General features: G+C 37.5%; 3 protein-coding genes across 3 annotated transcripts; 1 reads left to right on the top strand and 2 right to left on the bottom strand.

Annotated features, from left to right (window-relative positions):
* Positions 1-144: 144 nt before the first annotated feature.
* Positions 145-8,440, bottom strand: LOC106906563 (uncharacterized). Its single transcript, XM_014971889.2, has 7 exons — positions 7,219-8,440; positions 6,968-7,142; positions 6,359-6,429; positions 6,028-6,201; positions 5,850-5,947; positions 5,693-5,764; positions 145-5,002 (listed from the first exon to the last, which is right to left on the bottom strand). Exons 1-7 carry the CDS (start codon positions 7,247-7,249, stop codon positions 4,859-4,861), a joined length of 765 nt encoding a protein of 254 aa, XP_014827375.1. The 5' UTR covers positions 7,250-8,440; the 3' UTR covers positions 145-4,858.
* A 41-nt stretch (positions 8,441-8,481) lies between these two features.
* Positions 8,482-11,231, bottom strand: cox6a1 (cytochrome c oxidase subunit 6A1). Its single transcript, XM_014971892.2, has 3 exons — positions 11,074-11,231; positions 8,876-9,021; positions 8,482-8,783 (listed from the first exon to the last, which is right to left on the bottom strand). Exons 1-3 carry the CDS (start codon positions 11,171-11,173, stop codon positions 8,697-8,699), a joined length of 333 nt encoding a protein of 110 aa, XP_014827378.1. The 5' UTR covers positions 11,174-11,231; the 3' UTR covers positions 8,482-8,696.
* Positions 11,232-11,725: 494 nt separating this feature from the next.
* Positions 11,726-14,244, top strand: LOC106906562 (perlucin-like protein). The gene is made up of 7 exons (XM_014971887.2): positions 11,726-12,096; positions 12,184-12,267; positions 12,343-12,429; positions 12,552-12,602; positions 12,680-12,819; positions 13,566-13,681; positions 13,756-14,244. The coding sequence occupies exons 1-7, from the start codon at positions 12,018-12,020 to the stop codon at positions 13,907-13,909; spliced, it is 711 nt and encodes a 236-aa protein (XP_014827373.2). The 5' UTR covers positions 11,726-12,017; the 3' UTR covers positions 13,910-14,244.
* Positions 14,245-15,878: the final 1,634 nt, after the last annotated feature.

A 15,878-nucleotide genomic window follows, 5' to 3' on the forward strand; every position in this document is an offset into this window, starting at 1 on the left:
AAAGTCGGAGCGGTCCTCGCTGTGGATCCACTGGAGAATGGCCAGGCCTCCCAGAGCGCCGCGGACGCGCAAGCCGCGCACTGACGGATTTGGGACTCCTAAGCACACCTGATTTTGTAGAACCCATTCACAACAGGAGACAGATTTTTATGACAAACTAGTGTTTTAGTAACTGCATACAAAAATCATGAAATAAAAAAGGAGAAATAAATACAAATGTACTTACAGCAGTTTAGAAACACAAATAATTTAAAACAAAATTGTAAATAGAACATGACTGAATGCATGTTTGAAGAATTCCAGTGTTACTGAATATGATTACATAAAAATGAAAGAATTAAACATTAAAATACAGCAGAATGACAATGTTTAAAAAAGACTAAAACAAGCCCAAATGTCTCACTTTTTACATAATTCTAGATATTGGTGAAGTCACTACATGTCCACACTGCACAAGAAATTAAAACAGGTCAAGTAATCTGAGGACAACATGCTTTGTAAACTGCAACCAAATAGTAAATGTAAATGCATTTCATAATTTATTATTGGCCTATAATACTGTCTCCTAAAATTTCGAAACGATAAAAAAAATTCTAACGTTTAGAACGTAATATTTTGTGCCGTCGTTAGCGTTTCCTATTACCCAACTGAACAGTCAGATGTCATAAATGTTAATCAAGTCATTGAAAAAGTCCAGCATTGGGAAAGTGGGAGTTTCATCAGTTTGATCAACTCTATAAAAACACTCAGAAATGATCTCTAACTTACAGCAGAACTATATTGTATAAATATTAAAAACAATTTGCTAGGACTCTGAGACAACACTAACAAACATGTCTGAGTTTGGCATCTTCTGTGACTCTAAAAGCCTACTCTAGCTCTGATTGTGTCATTAATGACACGACTCCCTTTGTTTCAGCTACACTACAGTAGGATAAATACAGCAAAACCCAAAGCAAGGTTCCAAATGCACAATATTCTTATAAACCTGTCTACTATGGCAGCCCACTTCTACAGTTACTGCAGGCTGCCAACGCAGGATTCAATTATCTTTCAGAAAGATTATACCTGCAGGCACATTTCAGTAACATATGGTTCAATATTTTATCAGTTGAATTTGAAAAGTGAAACTCAGACAGAGTGATATATTTCAAGCATTTGATTTTGTTAATTTTAATGATCATGGCATACAGATAGTGAAATACTCACTTTCAGTTTCTGAATAAATTAGAATATTACTTAGGAACTAGAAATTTTCTGAAGAAATTTAATTGGGGCCTGCCAAAGTGTGCCCATCGGTTGAACCCAGAATTCTGAAGCTAAACATTAGCATCAGTGCTAAAGTAAGATACAATGTCCTCAATAGCATGTGGAGAGTCACAAGCATGTTGAGTAACATGGACTTACTCCATTCAATATCTTAAAATTAGTGTATAAGCTAAAATTAGCCAAAATGCTAATTGTTGTTCAAAAAACATAAGATTTCTTCTGCTCTTTTGAAATACTACTTAACTTACAATAAGTACTCAACAAGAATTGTGCAGTTGTGTTTTTCTGAAAAGTGAAAGGTTTTCTCTTTTTTTACCATCCATAGTGGTAAATATATTATAAAACAGACATTCAATACAAAAGCAAAAGTCTGATTTATACTATGGAGCAGTTCAACACCAGAAAAAAGCACTCATCTCAACACCAAACTAATTATTGTTTATAAAACATAAGCTCTTTTGAAATACTGTTTATCTGTTTAGACACAAGAAATTTAGTTGGTAAATTTTGCAAAAGTAAAAGTCAGATGTTTACTTTGTGGCACTTTGCTACCAGAAAACGTGTTCATCTCTTAGCAACTGATTAACAACAAATATTATTGTTCAAAAACCATAAGACTTCTTCTGCTCTTTTGAAGTGCTACTTATGATAGCAAGGCAGTGCATTAGCATTAACCTTAGAATTAGCCTTAGCTAAATGCTAATTAGCAGTTGCTAATTAGTGCTATCTTTAGCCTTAGCATTAGCCTTAGCAGTGCATTAGAAGTAGCCTTTTCCCTAAAATAAGCTTTAAGGAATTTTTCTTATTTATTAGACATCTTTAGCACACTGAATGGAGAAAGTCAACGAAAGACAAGATGTTGGTGATACCTCACATGCCACTGTGTGTGCATTTGCAAATTGCAATCTTACTTTTTTATGATTATTTTGGAGGAATGGCTTCTTCCTCACTGAGTGGCCTTTCTGCTCATGTTTATACAGGACATGTGCCACTGTGAGTAAAGCCTAGGGGTGGATATTTATCATATTGTTTATCATTTATCATGAAAAATTCATCATGATAAGAATTTTGAATTATTTTTGTCTCAATAATTTTCAGTCATTGATGGTAAACCTCCCCCCCATACACAAAACTGATAGTATTATTGGACTTTATTTTTTCTATTTTCACCACTGTATTTTCCACGAGAGACCAATAAATATCAGTAAAATTGAAAATATGATTAAATGCAGTTGCTGTGTTTAGCTTGGTGATATAATCACACTTTTTTTTGTTTAGTTAATGGCGTCCTGAAGAAGCCTATTTCAAATAGAAATGGAGGGCGGCTGGAGGACATTGTATGAGGCCATTAAACAACTTCCTTTTAACAGGAAAACTTAGAGAAACTGGTCATATTCTATGACCAGTTAAAAATTAAGACGACTATGAAGACAGAAAATAAAGAAACACTAGGGCTGGAAGACATTGTATGAGGCCATTAAACAACTTCCTTTTAACAGGAAAACTTAGAGAAACTGGTCATATTCTATGACCAGTTAAAAATTAAGACGACTATGAAGACAGAAAATAAAGAAACACTAGGGCTGGAAGACATTTAAGGAGTGTGTGCTAAAAAGAAACAAAAGAATCGGAAATAGATAAGTTCATATTCTTTGTGAACAGTCAGTGAGTGAAACACAGAGGTAAGATTAAGAGATCAATTAACCTAATCACTTTTTTTTCTCGAAGGAAAAACCGGAGAAACCGGAGAAAACCTATGCATTTAGTTTAAAGGGTGTGTCTGTTATGAAATGCGGGTGATGGTGGTGAGAGAGAATGCAGCAGACCCAGGTGAGAGATGAGTGATGGTTTTCTCTGAGAGAGCACTAGGAGGTGGAGACTCAGAGAAAGCTCTAGAACAGTGGTCCCCAACCCCCGGTCCGTGGACCAGTACCGGTCGGTGGACCAATGGGTACTTGGCCGCGCAAGAAATAATTAAATATTTCCGTTTTATGTATTATTTGAGTCTGGAGGATCTTTTATTTTGAAAATCCTTTAACCGGATTCTCTCAGTTACTTGCGCCAACACTGAGCCCACAAGCAGCAAAATGAGTAAGAAACAAATCAGATGTCTTTGGAAAGCTTGTTTTGGGGGGGTAGAGGGAATTTTAAATAGCTGCATAATTTTTTTTTTTTTTTTTTGCATACACTAAAAGAAAATTCTTTAAGTATATTTCTTCTTCTCAAGGGGGAAGGGAAAGTCTTTTGGATGATGACTGTTCTTAAAATTTACTGTTGCAGTTTTTGTCTATAAACAGTGGGTAAAGCCGTGGTACTAAGACTGTATAAAATAATGAACCTTGTATTGTGTTAATCAAAGCCTGACAGATAGCTTTAATTAATTAATTAATAAGTAAACTAGCGAAAAGCTAACTTTAGGAAAAAGGCTTGGGCAGCAAGGCAGTTTAGGATAGTGAAAAACCAGCAGTTGGTGTCAGTTACACTCCAAGGTTTTGCTCGTTTTTCGCTTTTTACGTCACCATCGTAACTCTGATTCCCAATAAAAAATAATAGCACCCATCTTGCCATCGAGCTGCACGTTTTGATACCATTTTTGTTGGTGGGCATGCAGCGGTTAGAGCCGCATTATGGGAGACAAAAGAAGAAGAAATAAAGATATAAACAGAAATTCTAAAGGCAGTCACTGCTCTTCCCTAAGTAATGCAAATGGCAGGCCCCAATAATAAATAAAGCGTTGCAAGCTGGCTGTTTGGATGGTAATGTCCAAGCAAATTAATGGAAAATTGAGTGGAAAGAAAAGATGATGTATAAAATACAGCAAATGTAGGGGGAGAGGAGGTTTCCCAAGCTGTCAGAGTTTAAAAAGGAGCCAGAAACCAAGTCATCGGTGTCTTATGTCGGCTAAAGACAGAAATGACTGGACTGTGGCTCAATGGTTCGTCCTTTTTTTTTTTTTTTTTTTTTTTCTAGATATTGGTCAAAACTGAATTATGGTTTAAAATTAGCTGTAAACCATAATCAATAAAACAAACAAAAATGAATACTTGATATATTTCCCTCTGTGAATAGCAAATCTGGAAAATATGTGGTTTCATTTTTTTTTAAACTTATTTACTGAAATAAATAACATTTTTTCAATTAGATTCTAATTCATTAAGATTCAAGGAAGATGCTGAAGATCATATAGCTAATAAGTAAAACTTCACTGGCATTTAACCTTGGCTGTTAACTGTGGAGGTTTTGCTTTGTCTGAGTAGTACAGTGATCATTTTTCAATAACTAAAAAAACGGGAAAAAAAATTTAAAACCTTTTAAATTCACCATTCAAACATTATAAAAATGTGAAATTGAGCTTATTGTATGTAAACCTAACTACAATTATGAAGGTTTTTGAGATCCACATTCTCTGAGAACTAGAGGTATTGGACGCCACCTACAGGCCAAAATCAGCAGCTGAAATTGCTCATGCTTCGACTTGGATGAGACTGAATCATTATAACGGTTCACTAACCTGTCATTAATATTGTCCTTTGTCTGGTGACAGTAACATAGTAAATCTATTATAGTGCTAAAGTTCTGTTTCTCACAATCACATCAGCTGTTTATCCAGTAACAGGATTTCCTTTTCCAGCTTCTTCATCTTCAGTGCTCTGTAGGCCATCTCCTGGTCCCGATTCTCCATCTCCTTTTTGAGGTAACAGCAGTAAAGGGTCCTTAGTTCATCAGTCTGCTTCTGAAAACATATAAGCAGAGGTATGTAGAGTACCCAAAGATGTTCTCAAGTAGGAGTAGCACTACTTCAACATATTTTTACTTAAGTAAAAGTAAAAAGTAGCCATCCAAGAAATTATGCAAATAAAAACGTATTTGGTAAAATAAAAAGTCTACTCAAGAAATGTGTAACTAATCAAATTATCAATCATTTAATATTTAAAAAATACATCGTCAGATAGACAAAAATATAAATATGAATGGAAATGTTGGTAATTTAAGGGCCAAAATGAAAATAATTCATTTTAGTAATGAAAGAAACAACAAAATGAGGCAAAAAATTGTTTTCCCCAAATCAGTTTCTTTAACTACATAACTTATGAAATTTTAACAAAAACTGCAGGTGTATGTCTGTGTGTGGTGAATTTTTGGTTAAAACATGTTTGTCTTTCATTCAGTGAAGCAACTAAGTGGACTTGTGGGTAGAGAATCCAGAAAGTTTACTCTAGTACGAACAGCGATACTTCATAATAAAATTACTCAAAGAAAAGTAAAAAGTACAGCGTAGCACATTTAAAAAAAAAAAAGTTACTCAAGTAAATGTAACTGAGGAAATGTAACTCTGATTATAGGTCTCCTAAACAGCACATGTATAATTGTTATATTTCTTTTCACTTATTTAATCTGTCTGCCGCTGAATCCTGACTCTCACCTCAGCACGTCTGGTCCTGCTCGTAGTCCCTGCTGGGCTGCCGACCTCCTGAAAACTGCTGTGCTGCACATCCTTCATTAAAAGAAAACACAAAAATTCAGTGTGAAAAAGAAAAATTGGATAAATTGGTCAATGAAGCAGGAGTGGAGGAGTCTACCCCGTCAAAATGAGCCTCGCTGATGTCCGTCTCATCGCCGCTCAGGCTCTCTGGTTCCGTCTTTGTGACGGGCAGGAGGAGGACCGGATGGCCTGACACTTTCGACACGTCAACAACGTTAAAGTCGGTTGTCTCCAAATACAGCAAAAGGGTTTAAAGAGTCTTGACTTAAACTTACCGCTCATAAAGGAGCTGTCGGATCCACCGACGGGGCCGATGCAGGCGCCTCCGGGTAGGACCTCCACCCTCATGGTGTTTTCTCTGCTGTGCACCCCGTCCTCCTCTGCTGAGGTAAGAGAGGGGCTTCCCGACCCTCCCTCGGTCCTCAGCACATCGGCCCTTTTTCTTTTTGCTGTGCAAGTACGAATTTCAGAGCAAATAATTGAGCACAGGCTTATGAAATGGAATGAATTTACAAGTCAGTCGCTTAGCAAGGTCTGACAATTAGTACAAACAAGCATCAGGAAGAAGGGCGTCTAATACTTGAGTCTGTTGTTTCTCAAGAGTACCTGTTTGGATGATGTTCTTGTGTTTGACTTTCACTTGCTGCCATGTTCTTTTGTAGCCACTGTCTGAAACCCTGAGTCAGAAAAAAACAACTATTACTTCATGTACTGCTTACATATTGAAACTATATCAGGGTTTCCCTCAGTGTATTATAAGCCAGGTGGGCCACCAGGCTTTACTTGTGCCCCCACCAGGCTAAGCATTGCTTATTTATTTAGTTTTTTTTATGTTTGCATTTTTTAAGACTTTATTGCTGGTGTTCAGATATTAATCTTCCAATAACATAAGATTATCAAGTGATATTTTCATATTTTTAAACTCAAAAACGCGACGAGCTGCTGCATGAATGACTACAGAGCGCCCAACCACTGGGCTTAGCGAGTTTTCTGGGGGAAATCTTGTACTATAGAAAATAAAAGCATTGCCAACCCTTGAAATTTTTTTCACATTACAACTACAAATTTAGTCCAAAGTTAGTCCGTGATGTGAGTAATGTGACAAAATAGGTTAGAGATCTAGTGGCAATGCATCGAGTAAAGACAGGATGAAAGAGCAGAATGTTTACAGGACATTTCCAAATTAGGATGACAAGATGAATTTGGTGCTCTTACGCATTTATTTTATCAGCAATCCTCTGCCAGGCTTCCTCCCTCAGCTTGGAGGCGCTGGTTGTGTTGGACTTGGCTGTTAGGATCTCTCGCTCTTCTTCATACAACTTCAAAATAAGTTCTTGCTCCTTGGAGCTGAAGAAATGAGCCCTCTCCTGCTTTTTATTCATCTGGTAATCTGTGATCATAAAAAACAAGTGAATGTACTTTTTTTTTAGACCGATGTATGCTGTCTAAAACTCCTGCCTCCTCACCTCTGTCTGCGTTCATCATCATCATCATCATTGTGATCCGGGTCTCGACGTGCGACTGCTCTCCCCTGTGCGGCGGAGCGAGCGCGCGCACTTATCCGAGATGTTTCAATGCTAGATTTAGTAATCAAATCGTAATCCGCTGCAGAAAAACGCTGCGAAACCGAGCCGGGTCGGCGCCACGGTTCGATCCGGGATGCGTCACGTTGTAAAACAGTTGTCCAGGAGACGGAACCGAGGAATGATAACCGTTGTCACCGGGTCGGTATATCGACAAGCTTTGTTAACCCAGGATTTTCTAATTCGGCTTAAGGCGCGTCCACGTGAAAGAGGTGGAGTCCTTAACAAAGACCGAGTCACACGTAACGCAGCGTCGCGTCATTATACGACGTTAAGCTGCTGTTGCGCTATTAGGAGGCATGAATGGAAACACGAAACGGACTGAGAAACTTATTAAAGAGCCAGACTTCGACGTCAAATCATTGGTGCATCACTGTTGTTTCCGCTCTCAGGTGAAAATGGTGTCTTGATACTAGGCGGCCTGCAAGGCTGGGTTCCAACATGGCCGGGATACTGTTTCTGCAACTTAAAACCTGCTGGTGCAACCCAGTCTGGGCGCATGCAGGGAACTTTTTAAAGAAGCCCACTCAAAGTAATATGAAACTACTATGTCATAATTTAAAAAAAAAAAAAAAAAAAAACATCTTTATGCTACAGGACCATGTCAGAGTTAAAATAAATTTTTAAAAAAATCAGCTGTACAAGGCATCCCATTAATGCCGAAGGTACATAATTAGTAAATGTTAAACCATAATAAAACCGCAGACACTGAATAGCATTAGCGGGTTACAAAAGCATCATCAAATTTCACAAACATTAAGTTCTGTGACTACAGTTATCTCAGATTAGGACCTAAAGGAAAACAATTGTTTGACCCACACAAAAACTGAAATACATCTTTCCTTTAGCTGTTTTCAATCAGTGGTTCCCTAAATTTAACACCTTTTTAACCCAACTATTTAATTTTCCATTTTCAAGCCTGTACCCTGCAGAAACTGGAATAAGAGCAATGGTAATAAACTAAAATTATTTCATATGATTTGATTTTAAGGGCATAATATGAGGAATAAAATTCTGCGATCTTTACCATCCCAAACTAAACATGTACTTTATGACAATGCATTTTTAAGAACAAAACAACTTAGAGTCTGCTGTATAAAACTAGCAGAAATAAGAAAAACACAAAAGATCAAAAACACAAACCAGTGGAATTAATAGCCATTTTATTTAGGTCAAGTAAGTTTAAGCTGATATTTTTGTTTAATGGTCCAGAACAGAGGAATTGTTGGTTCAGGTGCTCCAATGTGGGGAGCACAGAGGTATAAACAATAAAACTCCCAAAAAAATAGACTGCAAATAGGAGTGTGGTCCTGTAATGATAGCAGAGGGGGCTCTAGAGCCAGCGCTGACGTCTGGAGAGTTTAGTCATGGCCCTCATAGCCATCTGGAAGAGCATTCACATGAGAGTTGTGGAAGAGGGTTTTGTTGCCATCTCCCCAGGGGAAACGCTATTTTGGAGAAAAAAAGAAAAAACATCAGAACAAAAATAAAACAGCAAAATGAGACGAATCTGTAAAACTGTTAAATAATGACATCTGACCTTGGAGCGAATGCGAAGGTGGGTGTATGGGACAAACTCTGGTGGTGCATCATGGCTGTGCTCCTTCTCTTTCAAGAAGGTGTTCAGCATGCACACTGCGACACCAGGCAGCGCAATCACAAAGGTGAGGATCTTCCATGTTTTAGCTGTTGAGAAATTATTTCATAAACCAATGAAAACATGTGCGTTCACAGGACTGAGAGGAAAAACAAAAAAAGGCAGGAAGCAGAAAGTCATCACCATTTGTACACCATTTTATATTTTCATTCTGTACAAACAAACTTAAACTTTAGTGCATCACTTTACGTCACCTGGTAGTTCAGAGTTTTCTGAAGACTTTGTGTTTGGTTCTTGTAACAAATCACCAAAACCATAAAATAGTGCAGAGGAAACTAAATTTTATTCGCCGGGTTTTGCACCGTTCCATACCTTCCTTGTAAACAAACCATGTAGATATTTTGGTTATTTAGAGATAGTAAAAAGCTACAACGGCATAAATTCTGTCTTCACGTCTAAATTTCTGAAGTCTTTTACTAAATATCAGTGAAAATTATGAGTCATGGTTTCATCAGCAAGTCATATTTTAATTTGTAGTTGGTGGAGATTTTCTTCACCAACCTGAGTTATTCTAGCTGACTCCATGGCCACCATCATAGCAGAAGGAGCTGTTGGAGCCATCACTCCTCATTGACACACTACGTGTCGTTAAGAAGTTTTCGTAGCATATGCCATTTTTCACCATGTTGGAGTTGTTAGCAATTTTCAGGTTAGCAGCTACAAAGGATGAACTTACCGGCTTAGGCACACAATTCAGGTCAGATGGTGTTGAAGGAAATATGTGGAACTGGAAAGGTTTTCAAAGTATCAGCTGTTTAATTAAAGCTGCACCAAAATCAGGAGTTCATCGAAAGCCAACGACTACACCGACACTTTTCAGGACTAAGTGGAACAACAGAATTATCCCAAATGAACAAAGTGGATTCAGTTTCAACAAACCTGTTGTGGAATGATGATTTTTTTTGTGCTGCTTTTGCTACAGTAATTTTACCCAGACGTTCATGCAGACTGTCCTTGAATTATGCAACGTTCAAATTAGAGAAAATCTGTTGGTGCGTGTGTGTTGTGAGCATAAAGTATAGAAATATCAGCTGGCAGAGAGTGAGTATGCATCTATTTTTAGTATGTGTGTATGTGCATCTATATACACACGTCAGAAGCTGCACTGTGATTCAGAGCAAGGTTTTCTCACAGGTCACCTTTCCACACAACAATTTACTCTAATGCACATATTTGTGATTTATTAGACTACTGGCTGTCAACAGTGGACCTCAGAACTCAGTTTTTCACATTTTAGATGAGTCTCTGCTCCTTCTTCTTTTTCTTTTATGGCAGTAGGCAAACAACTTATAGGTGCATTACTGCCACCTTCCAGACTGGAGTATAAATTAGATCTCCTACCACTATAATCTCCCCATAATACCCGACTTCCTAAGAAAACTAAAAATGCTGTTAAATACTACATCCTCAGACGATCTTTGCAGCAAATTTTTAATATCTACTTTATTTTTATTTCTATTTAACTCTTTGATTAACACCTCTCTTTCCTGACTATACTTATTACATTCTAGAAAAATATGCTCCACTGTTCTCTGCTCCAGTACACCTGAATCAATCTGAATCTACCTGCTCAGGTGCAGAAGGTTGTTAATCAGCCATTTATTAAAGTCAGGTGTGTGGAGGAAGTAAAACATGTCGGACTGAAGGTTCTAAGGATTCAGGTCGAAAACCTTTGCGTTAGAGGAATCGAATCGTCACTAAATTCAAATTTGTTTTACGTCAACATTTTATAGCTAGCTTATCACTACACCGCGCTATTTTTTCATTTCTTCCTCACACAAATTATACGACTCTGATATTGCCTTATAGCATAAACATTTATATTTTGCCGCTTCCACTCTGACGTTTGAATGTAATAAGCTAAAACCTAGACGACCGACATTAAGTTTAATCACCAACATTTTTGTTTTAGAGTAAAAAATTATAATTTACGAGGCGCTCCGGAAAACTCAAGGATGTAACAGGGTTGCTAAAGAAGCTAACGCTAGCTCAGCAAGGTCACACTCCAGCCGTAACCTGCTGTTGTGAAGCTCTGCTAGGCCGCATCCGCTCACTGAGAATCAGCAAACACTCATAATTACCCGAGTCCCCGCCATGTCCAGCGGCAGCTGCGAGCTGACGCCGGGTTTGAGTCAAAGAAGACCTCAACAACATCTGAGAGAAACGTCCGAAGGCCGCCATCTTGCTTTCTGAAAGACCGGTGACCGGAAACAGTCATTTGTAGAGATGCAGTCACGTGAGACTTTTCAAGAGCTCTACTACGCCGCCAAGCAAAAGAAACAAAACACACAAAAAGGTCGTTCTTTTATTGATAGGTAAAATTCAGTTAATTTCTGTAGTGTTACAGTACTGCAGATGAAGTCCAGACCTCAGCTTCAATTAAAAAGTTAACATAGTACCATAAATAAATGCTGAAAAGAATGAGCTGAAGCCATTTCACAGACCTGGCCAACATCACTTCAGTGAAACACTAGTACACTTCCCTGACAAAGTACATGCCTCAGTTTAATGCTGCAAACCCTGATTTGTGTGTACTACTTGATCATGGAGAAAAAAAAATTCATTGACTTAATTACTATTATTGACTTTTTTTATTCACATAGAGTAATAAATAAATCATTGTTACCCTGACTGTGAGAAATTGTCGCTGTAAACGGATTGGATGCCATTATAAGTGCAGCCACCAACAATTTAGGTTGTGGACTTAGAAAAAAAGGAATTTCACAAAGAAATGGCCGGTCTAATGGCTGAACCACCTGGATGGGTTTTTCAAAAATAGTCCAGGGTCCTTGGTGAACCCATCCTACAGCTTCTGTGTGTTGACACCCGGAAAACACGAGGGTTAAAACTCCAGAGCAGTATTTACTTACCTGTTAATAGCTAACATATTTGGCCTCATGATGAACAAAAATATTGGGTTGATCTCTTATCTGATTCTGAACTCACAGTTCGTCTGTGGACTGAATACTGACTGCATCCAAGGCAAAACAAAAAACAAACAAAAAAATCTTGTTCTCCTTTAATAATGGAAACTCAGTATCAACCTTTTAGCACAACGGACAGCAGCTTGGATCAAGCAGATCGCAATATCAGCCAACAAACAGGTAAAACTTCCATGTCGTCTGAATTTCTTTCCGAGTTACTTCAGACATCGAGAAATCAGAGTGTGAAATTTGTGTGTGTGTTTTCAGGGATGAAGAGAATATTGACGTACATCCTCTACAGCGTGCCGCTGCTGCTGCTTTTGATTCTGCTCTTGGTCATAGGGGTCATATGTAGGACTTTAAGCACATCATAACAAGGTGGATGAGTAATGTTACTACAAATCACACTTTGATATTATTTTACAGTCTCTCAGATGAAGAAGGAAATGACTGATGTCAAACTACAACTCCAGATCATCAACAAGAGAGGACCAATGTCCTTATGTACTTCAGGTAAAAGAAATTAAAAAAAACATCAAAAAAGGAAAAAGATCTCTGATTTCTCAGAATAAAAATGCAGACAAATTTGGTCTCTTAAAACAACTTATGCATTTCTGTGGTTTCTCAAACTAAAGGTCCTACAGATGCAAAACAAGTCCTGGTGGAGAGAATTGTTCCAGTTAGAGGTAAAATTCAAGTATCTTTGAACAAACAAAATCTTTGCTTTTGATCCATTTTGACTGTGATGATCCTTATGAGTAAGGAACTTGCAAAGAGGGCTGGGCGAGTTTCCAGGGCAGCTGCTACCTGCTTTCCACCACCACCAACGTCTGGCAACGAGCCGAAGACCAGTGTAGATCATCTGGAGGACACCTGCTAGTTCTTAACAATGTGGAGGAACTGGTGAGGTCCAACTTGGCTCCGTAAAACTGCAAGCACACAAAATGAAATACATAAATACTCAGTTTTATACCCCATTGATATTTATTACATATCGGTATGTCAAATTTGCAAACCTTAGTGTAGTTTAATGGGATTTGTGTTCCTGATCAACACAAACTAGTGCACTGATTGGAAGTGGATGGAGTCTGGTAAATGTTTTCCCCAAAACTTTGGTGCTAGTATACAGCGAGATGTTTGTATTCATCTCGCTTTATGCTAGCAACCCCAAATAAAAGCCAGCGCAACTGAGTCCCATTTTCAGATTGCCTCAAAGCATCACAACAAACATGTGGAAGAAGGTGGTGTGATTAAATAAAACCGAAATTGAACAGTTTGACCTAAATGCAAAGAAGACAACACGTTGAAGACACAATACCCATGGTGAAACAAACTGGAGGAAGTATCATGTTGTGGGGATGCTTTTCGTTAGCAGAAGTAAGGAAGCTAGTCAGAGTTTAGGAGAAGATGGAGGGAGCCAAATAAAGGTTGTTGAGGAATACCAAATTAAAAGCTGTAAAAGGATTGAAATTCTAGTAAGACAAGGACTTTAGACCCCAATAGTACACTAGGTTCTTGATTGTATTGTGATGAAATGTGGACACGTTCAATAGTTATGAAATACTTTGTAATTAAACAAAACAAACACATAAATCTATCAACTAAATTGTGGCTGAAGATACTGAACATGTCCTTATTTTTTATTCCAGGACTACATTTCAGGCATAGTTGACATCAAGTATTCCTACTGGATCGGACTTGTGGAGCGACAGCATGAGGGCCACTGGAGCTGGGTGGATGGAACCGACTTTGGCTCGACCCCGACGTGAGTCAAAAGTGAAGCCTCAAGACGGAGACATAAAACAATTGAAATAACTCTTTGTGCTGTTTGGTGTTTAGATTCTGGGACCAGGGTCAACCTGACAACTGGGACTTCAGAGTGAACGGAGAGGACTGTGGGCAGCTGCACGCCTCTGGGAACCGCAAGCGCAAGCTGTGGAACGATGCAGACTGTAGCCTGGGCTACAGGTACATCTGTGAAGCCAAGGCATGAGATGGCATTATACGTAGCACATGCTTTGTTGATATGCCCAGACTGATGAGGGGGAGAGGATAGATAAAAGTAAAACTATTTGACCTATTAAAACATCTGTTAACCGGTGGTCGCCATGGTTTTCTCTTCCTCACAATAAGAGTTCATTCGAAAGCAAAAGTATTCACTCTCCTTGAACCTTTCGACATTTTGTCATGCCACATTCACAACTTTGCCGTCATTTATTGGGATTTAATGTCAATGTCCAACTGAAAGTAATAAAATTGTTAGAATGGAAAATGATTCATGGTTTTCAAAACTTTTTACAAAAAAATAAAACAAAATTTGAAAAACAAGGGTCTGTGTCCAGGTGAGCCTACTCTGATATTTTTACAGCTAAGGCTGGTTCTAACACAATGTCCGAAGACTTTAATAGCTTCGATTAGAAGGGTGAGCAGCTGAATATATTTGTTTCCATCGGAGAACACAAGGCCATCATTTTCAGAGTTCCTAAATTATGGGGAAACAGAGAACGAGAGAAAACGAATTAAAATGTTCACAACTGTCCACTAGATGGCAGCAGTAATCATCGTCCTTTGGACAAGACTACTGCTAATACAACTTTTAAAACAAATTTGCTACATAAATTTAACAGTCATGATCAGAAGATAACACATAATAATAAACAAGTGTACAGATAATGTATTAATAAAGTTTTTTTTTTAAAACTGTGAATTTAGTAAATTTACTGGCCTCTTACCAAAAGAAATTCTAAAAGATTTCTTTGGAGAAGTTAATGAGCTTAAATCTGCCTCGGCAAAATAAATTTTGGAATCATAACCATGTTAATTATTTGAATTTAAATAAAGTGTATTGCGTTTTAAAGCAATGTTTCTGAGATCATCAAACCATATTCTGTTTCCAACTCTGGATTTGTAGAGACAGGAACCAGCAACCATCACATACTCAGCCTTAGTACAGACACTCACTCGTCCACTCAGCACAGAAATAAAGCAAATGTACTTTTCTAGATAGGTAAAATAACAATGGGAAGTTTTTTATTTAATTTAATTTCATTTAATTTAATTTCCACTAGAGAGTTACACCAAAGTAGCAGTATTAGCTTTTTAGCTCTATTTTTCTTGTTGCTAGGTTGGTAACTGTGTTTTTTGCTTTTGGGGGTGTTTTACATAATTTTCCTCAAAAATAAACATCCCTGGTAGAATATATATATATATATATATATATATATATATATATATATATATATATATATATATATATATATATATATATATATATATATATATATAGAGAGAGAGAGAGAGAGAGAGAGAGAGAGAGAGAGAGAGAGATATATATCTATATATATCTATATATATATATATATATATATATATATATATATAGTGGCAAAAGTTTCATGTTCTTTGTTATCATTATTTTAAAATCTAACCATAGAAATAAGAAACAGTTCTTTTTTTTTCTTAATTATGTACCATTTGGGGCCCTGAAAGAGCTTTAATCGGCTGGACTGAGGCCAACAATTGCTCCTTTTGTATGATAAGGTTGCAGAAACCTGGACAAAATAGATTTGTGTGGTAGGATGGCCCTGTCCTGTCACTGAGAATCTGAGACAAGACTTGAAAATTGATTATCACCAGTCAATGTGACTGAGCTCAAGCTCTTTAGCTAACAACACTGGCCAAAAAAAGTCAGTTTCTAGCTTTGTAAAGCTGGTAGAGACATAGACCAGATCCAACAAAGATTGACAGCTGTAATCGCAACAAAAAGTGGTAGTGTGAAGAATTGCATCCAAAATTTACATATTTTTATTTGTAAAAAAATGTCCTTTAGCTTTGCAGTTCTGCAGTACTGGAGTCTATCACATAACCAACTGTGCATAAAACTACTCCATGCATGGAGCACATAACCAAACCCAGATATAAATCAACACATGCACTTATGTTTACAATCTTGTCACCTCTGT

The sequence above is a fragment of the Poecilia mexicana genome, unplaced genomic scaffold (assembly GCF_051168715.1).
Source record: "Poecilia mexicana isolate PSO_F unplaced genomic scaffold, ASM5116871v1 scaffold_9, whole genome shotgun sequence".
NCBI lineage: Eukaryota > Metazoa > Chordata > Actinopteri > Cyprinodontiformes > Poeciliidae > Poecilia > Poecilia mexicana.

What these genes read in the sequence shown, in the direction of transcription:
- LOC106906563 (XM_014971889.2), bottom strand. Translation starts at nt 7,249, where the DNA reads ATGATGATGATGATGATGAACGCAGACAGAG. An exon ending in GCGAGGCTCATTTTGACGGG is followed by an intron (nt 5,765 to 5,849) that starts GTAGACTCCTCC and finishes CTTTTAATGAAG; the next exon opens with GATGTGCAGCACAGCAGTTT. An exon ending in GCAGGACCAGACGTGCTGAG is followed by an intron (nt 5,003 to 5,692) that starts GTGAGAGTCAGG and finishes ATATGTTTTCAG; the next exon opens with AAGCAGACTGATGAACTAAG.
- cox6a1 (XM_014971892.2), bottom strand. Translation starts at nt 11,173, where the DNA reads ATGGCGGCCTTCGGACGTTTCTCTCAGATGTTGTTGAGGTCTTCTTTG. An exon ending in TGGACATGGCGGGGACTCGG is followed by an intron (nt 9,022 to 11,073) that starts GTAATTATGAGT and finishes ATTTCTCAACAG; the next exon opens with CTAAAACATGGAAGATCCTC. An exon ending in ACCTTCGCATTCGCTCCAAG is followed by an intron (nt 8,784 to 8,875) that starts GTCAGATGTCAT and finishes TCTCCAAAATAG; the next exon opens with CGTTTCCCCTGGGGAGATGG.
- LOC106906562 (XM_014971887.2), top strand. Translation starts at nt 12,018, where the DNA reads ATGGAAACTCAGTATCAACCTTTTAGCACAACGGACAGCAGCTTGGAT. An exon ending in CAATATCAGCCAACAAACAG is followed by an intron (nt 12,097 to 12,183) that starts GTAAAACTTCCA and finishes GTGTGTTTTCAG; the next exon opens with GGATGAAGAGAATATTGACG. An exon ending in GACTTTGGCTCGACCCCGAC is followed by an intron (nt 13,682 to 13,755) that starts GTGAGTCAAAAG and finishes TTTGGTGTTTAG; the next exon opens with ATTCTGGGACCAGGGTCAAC.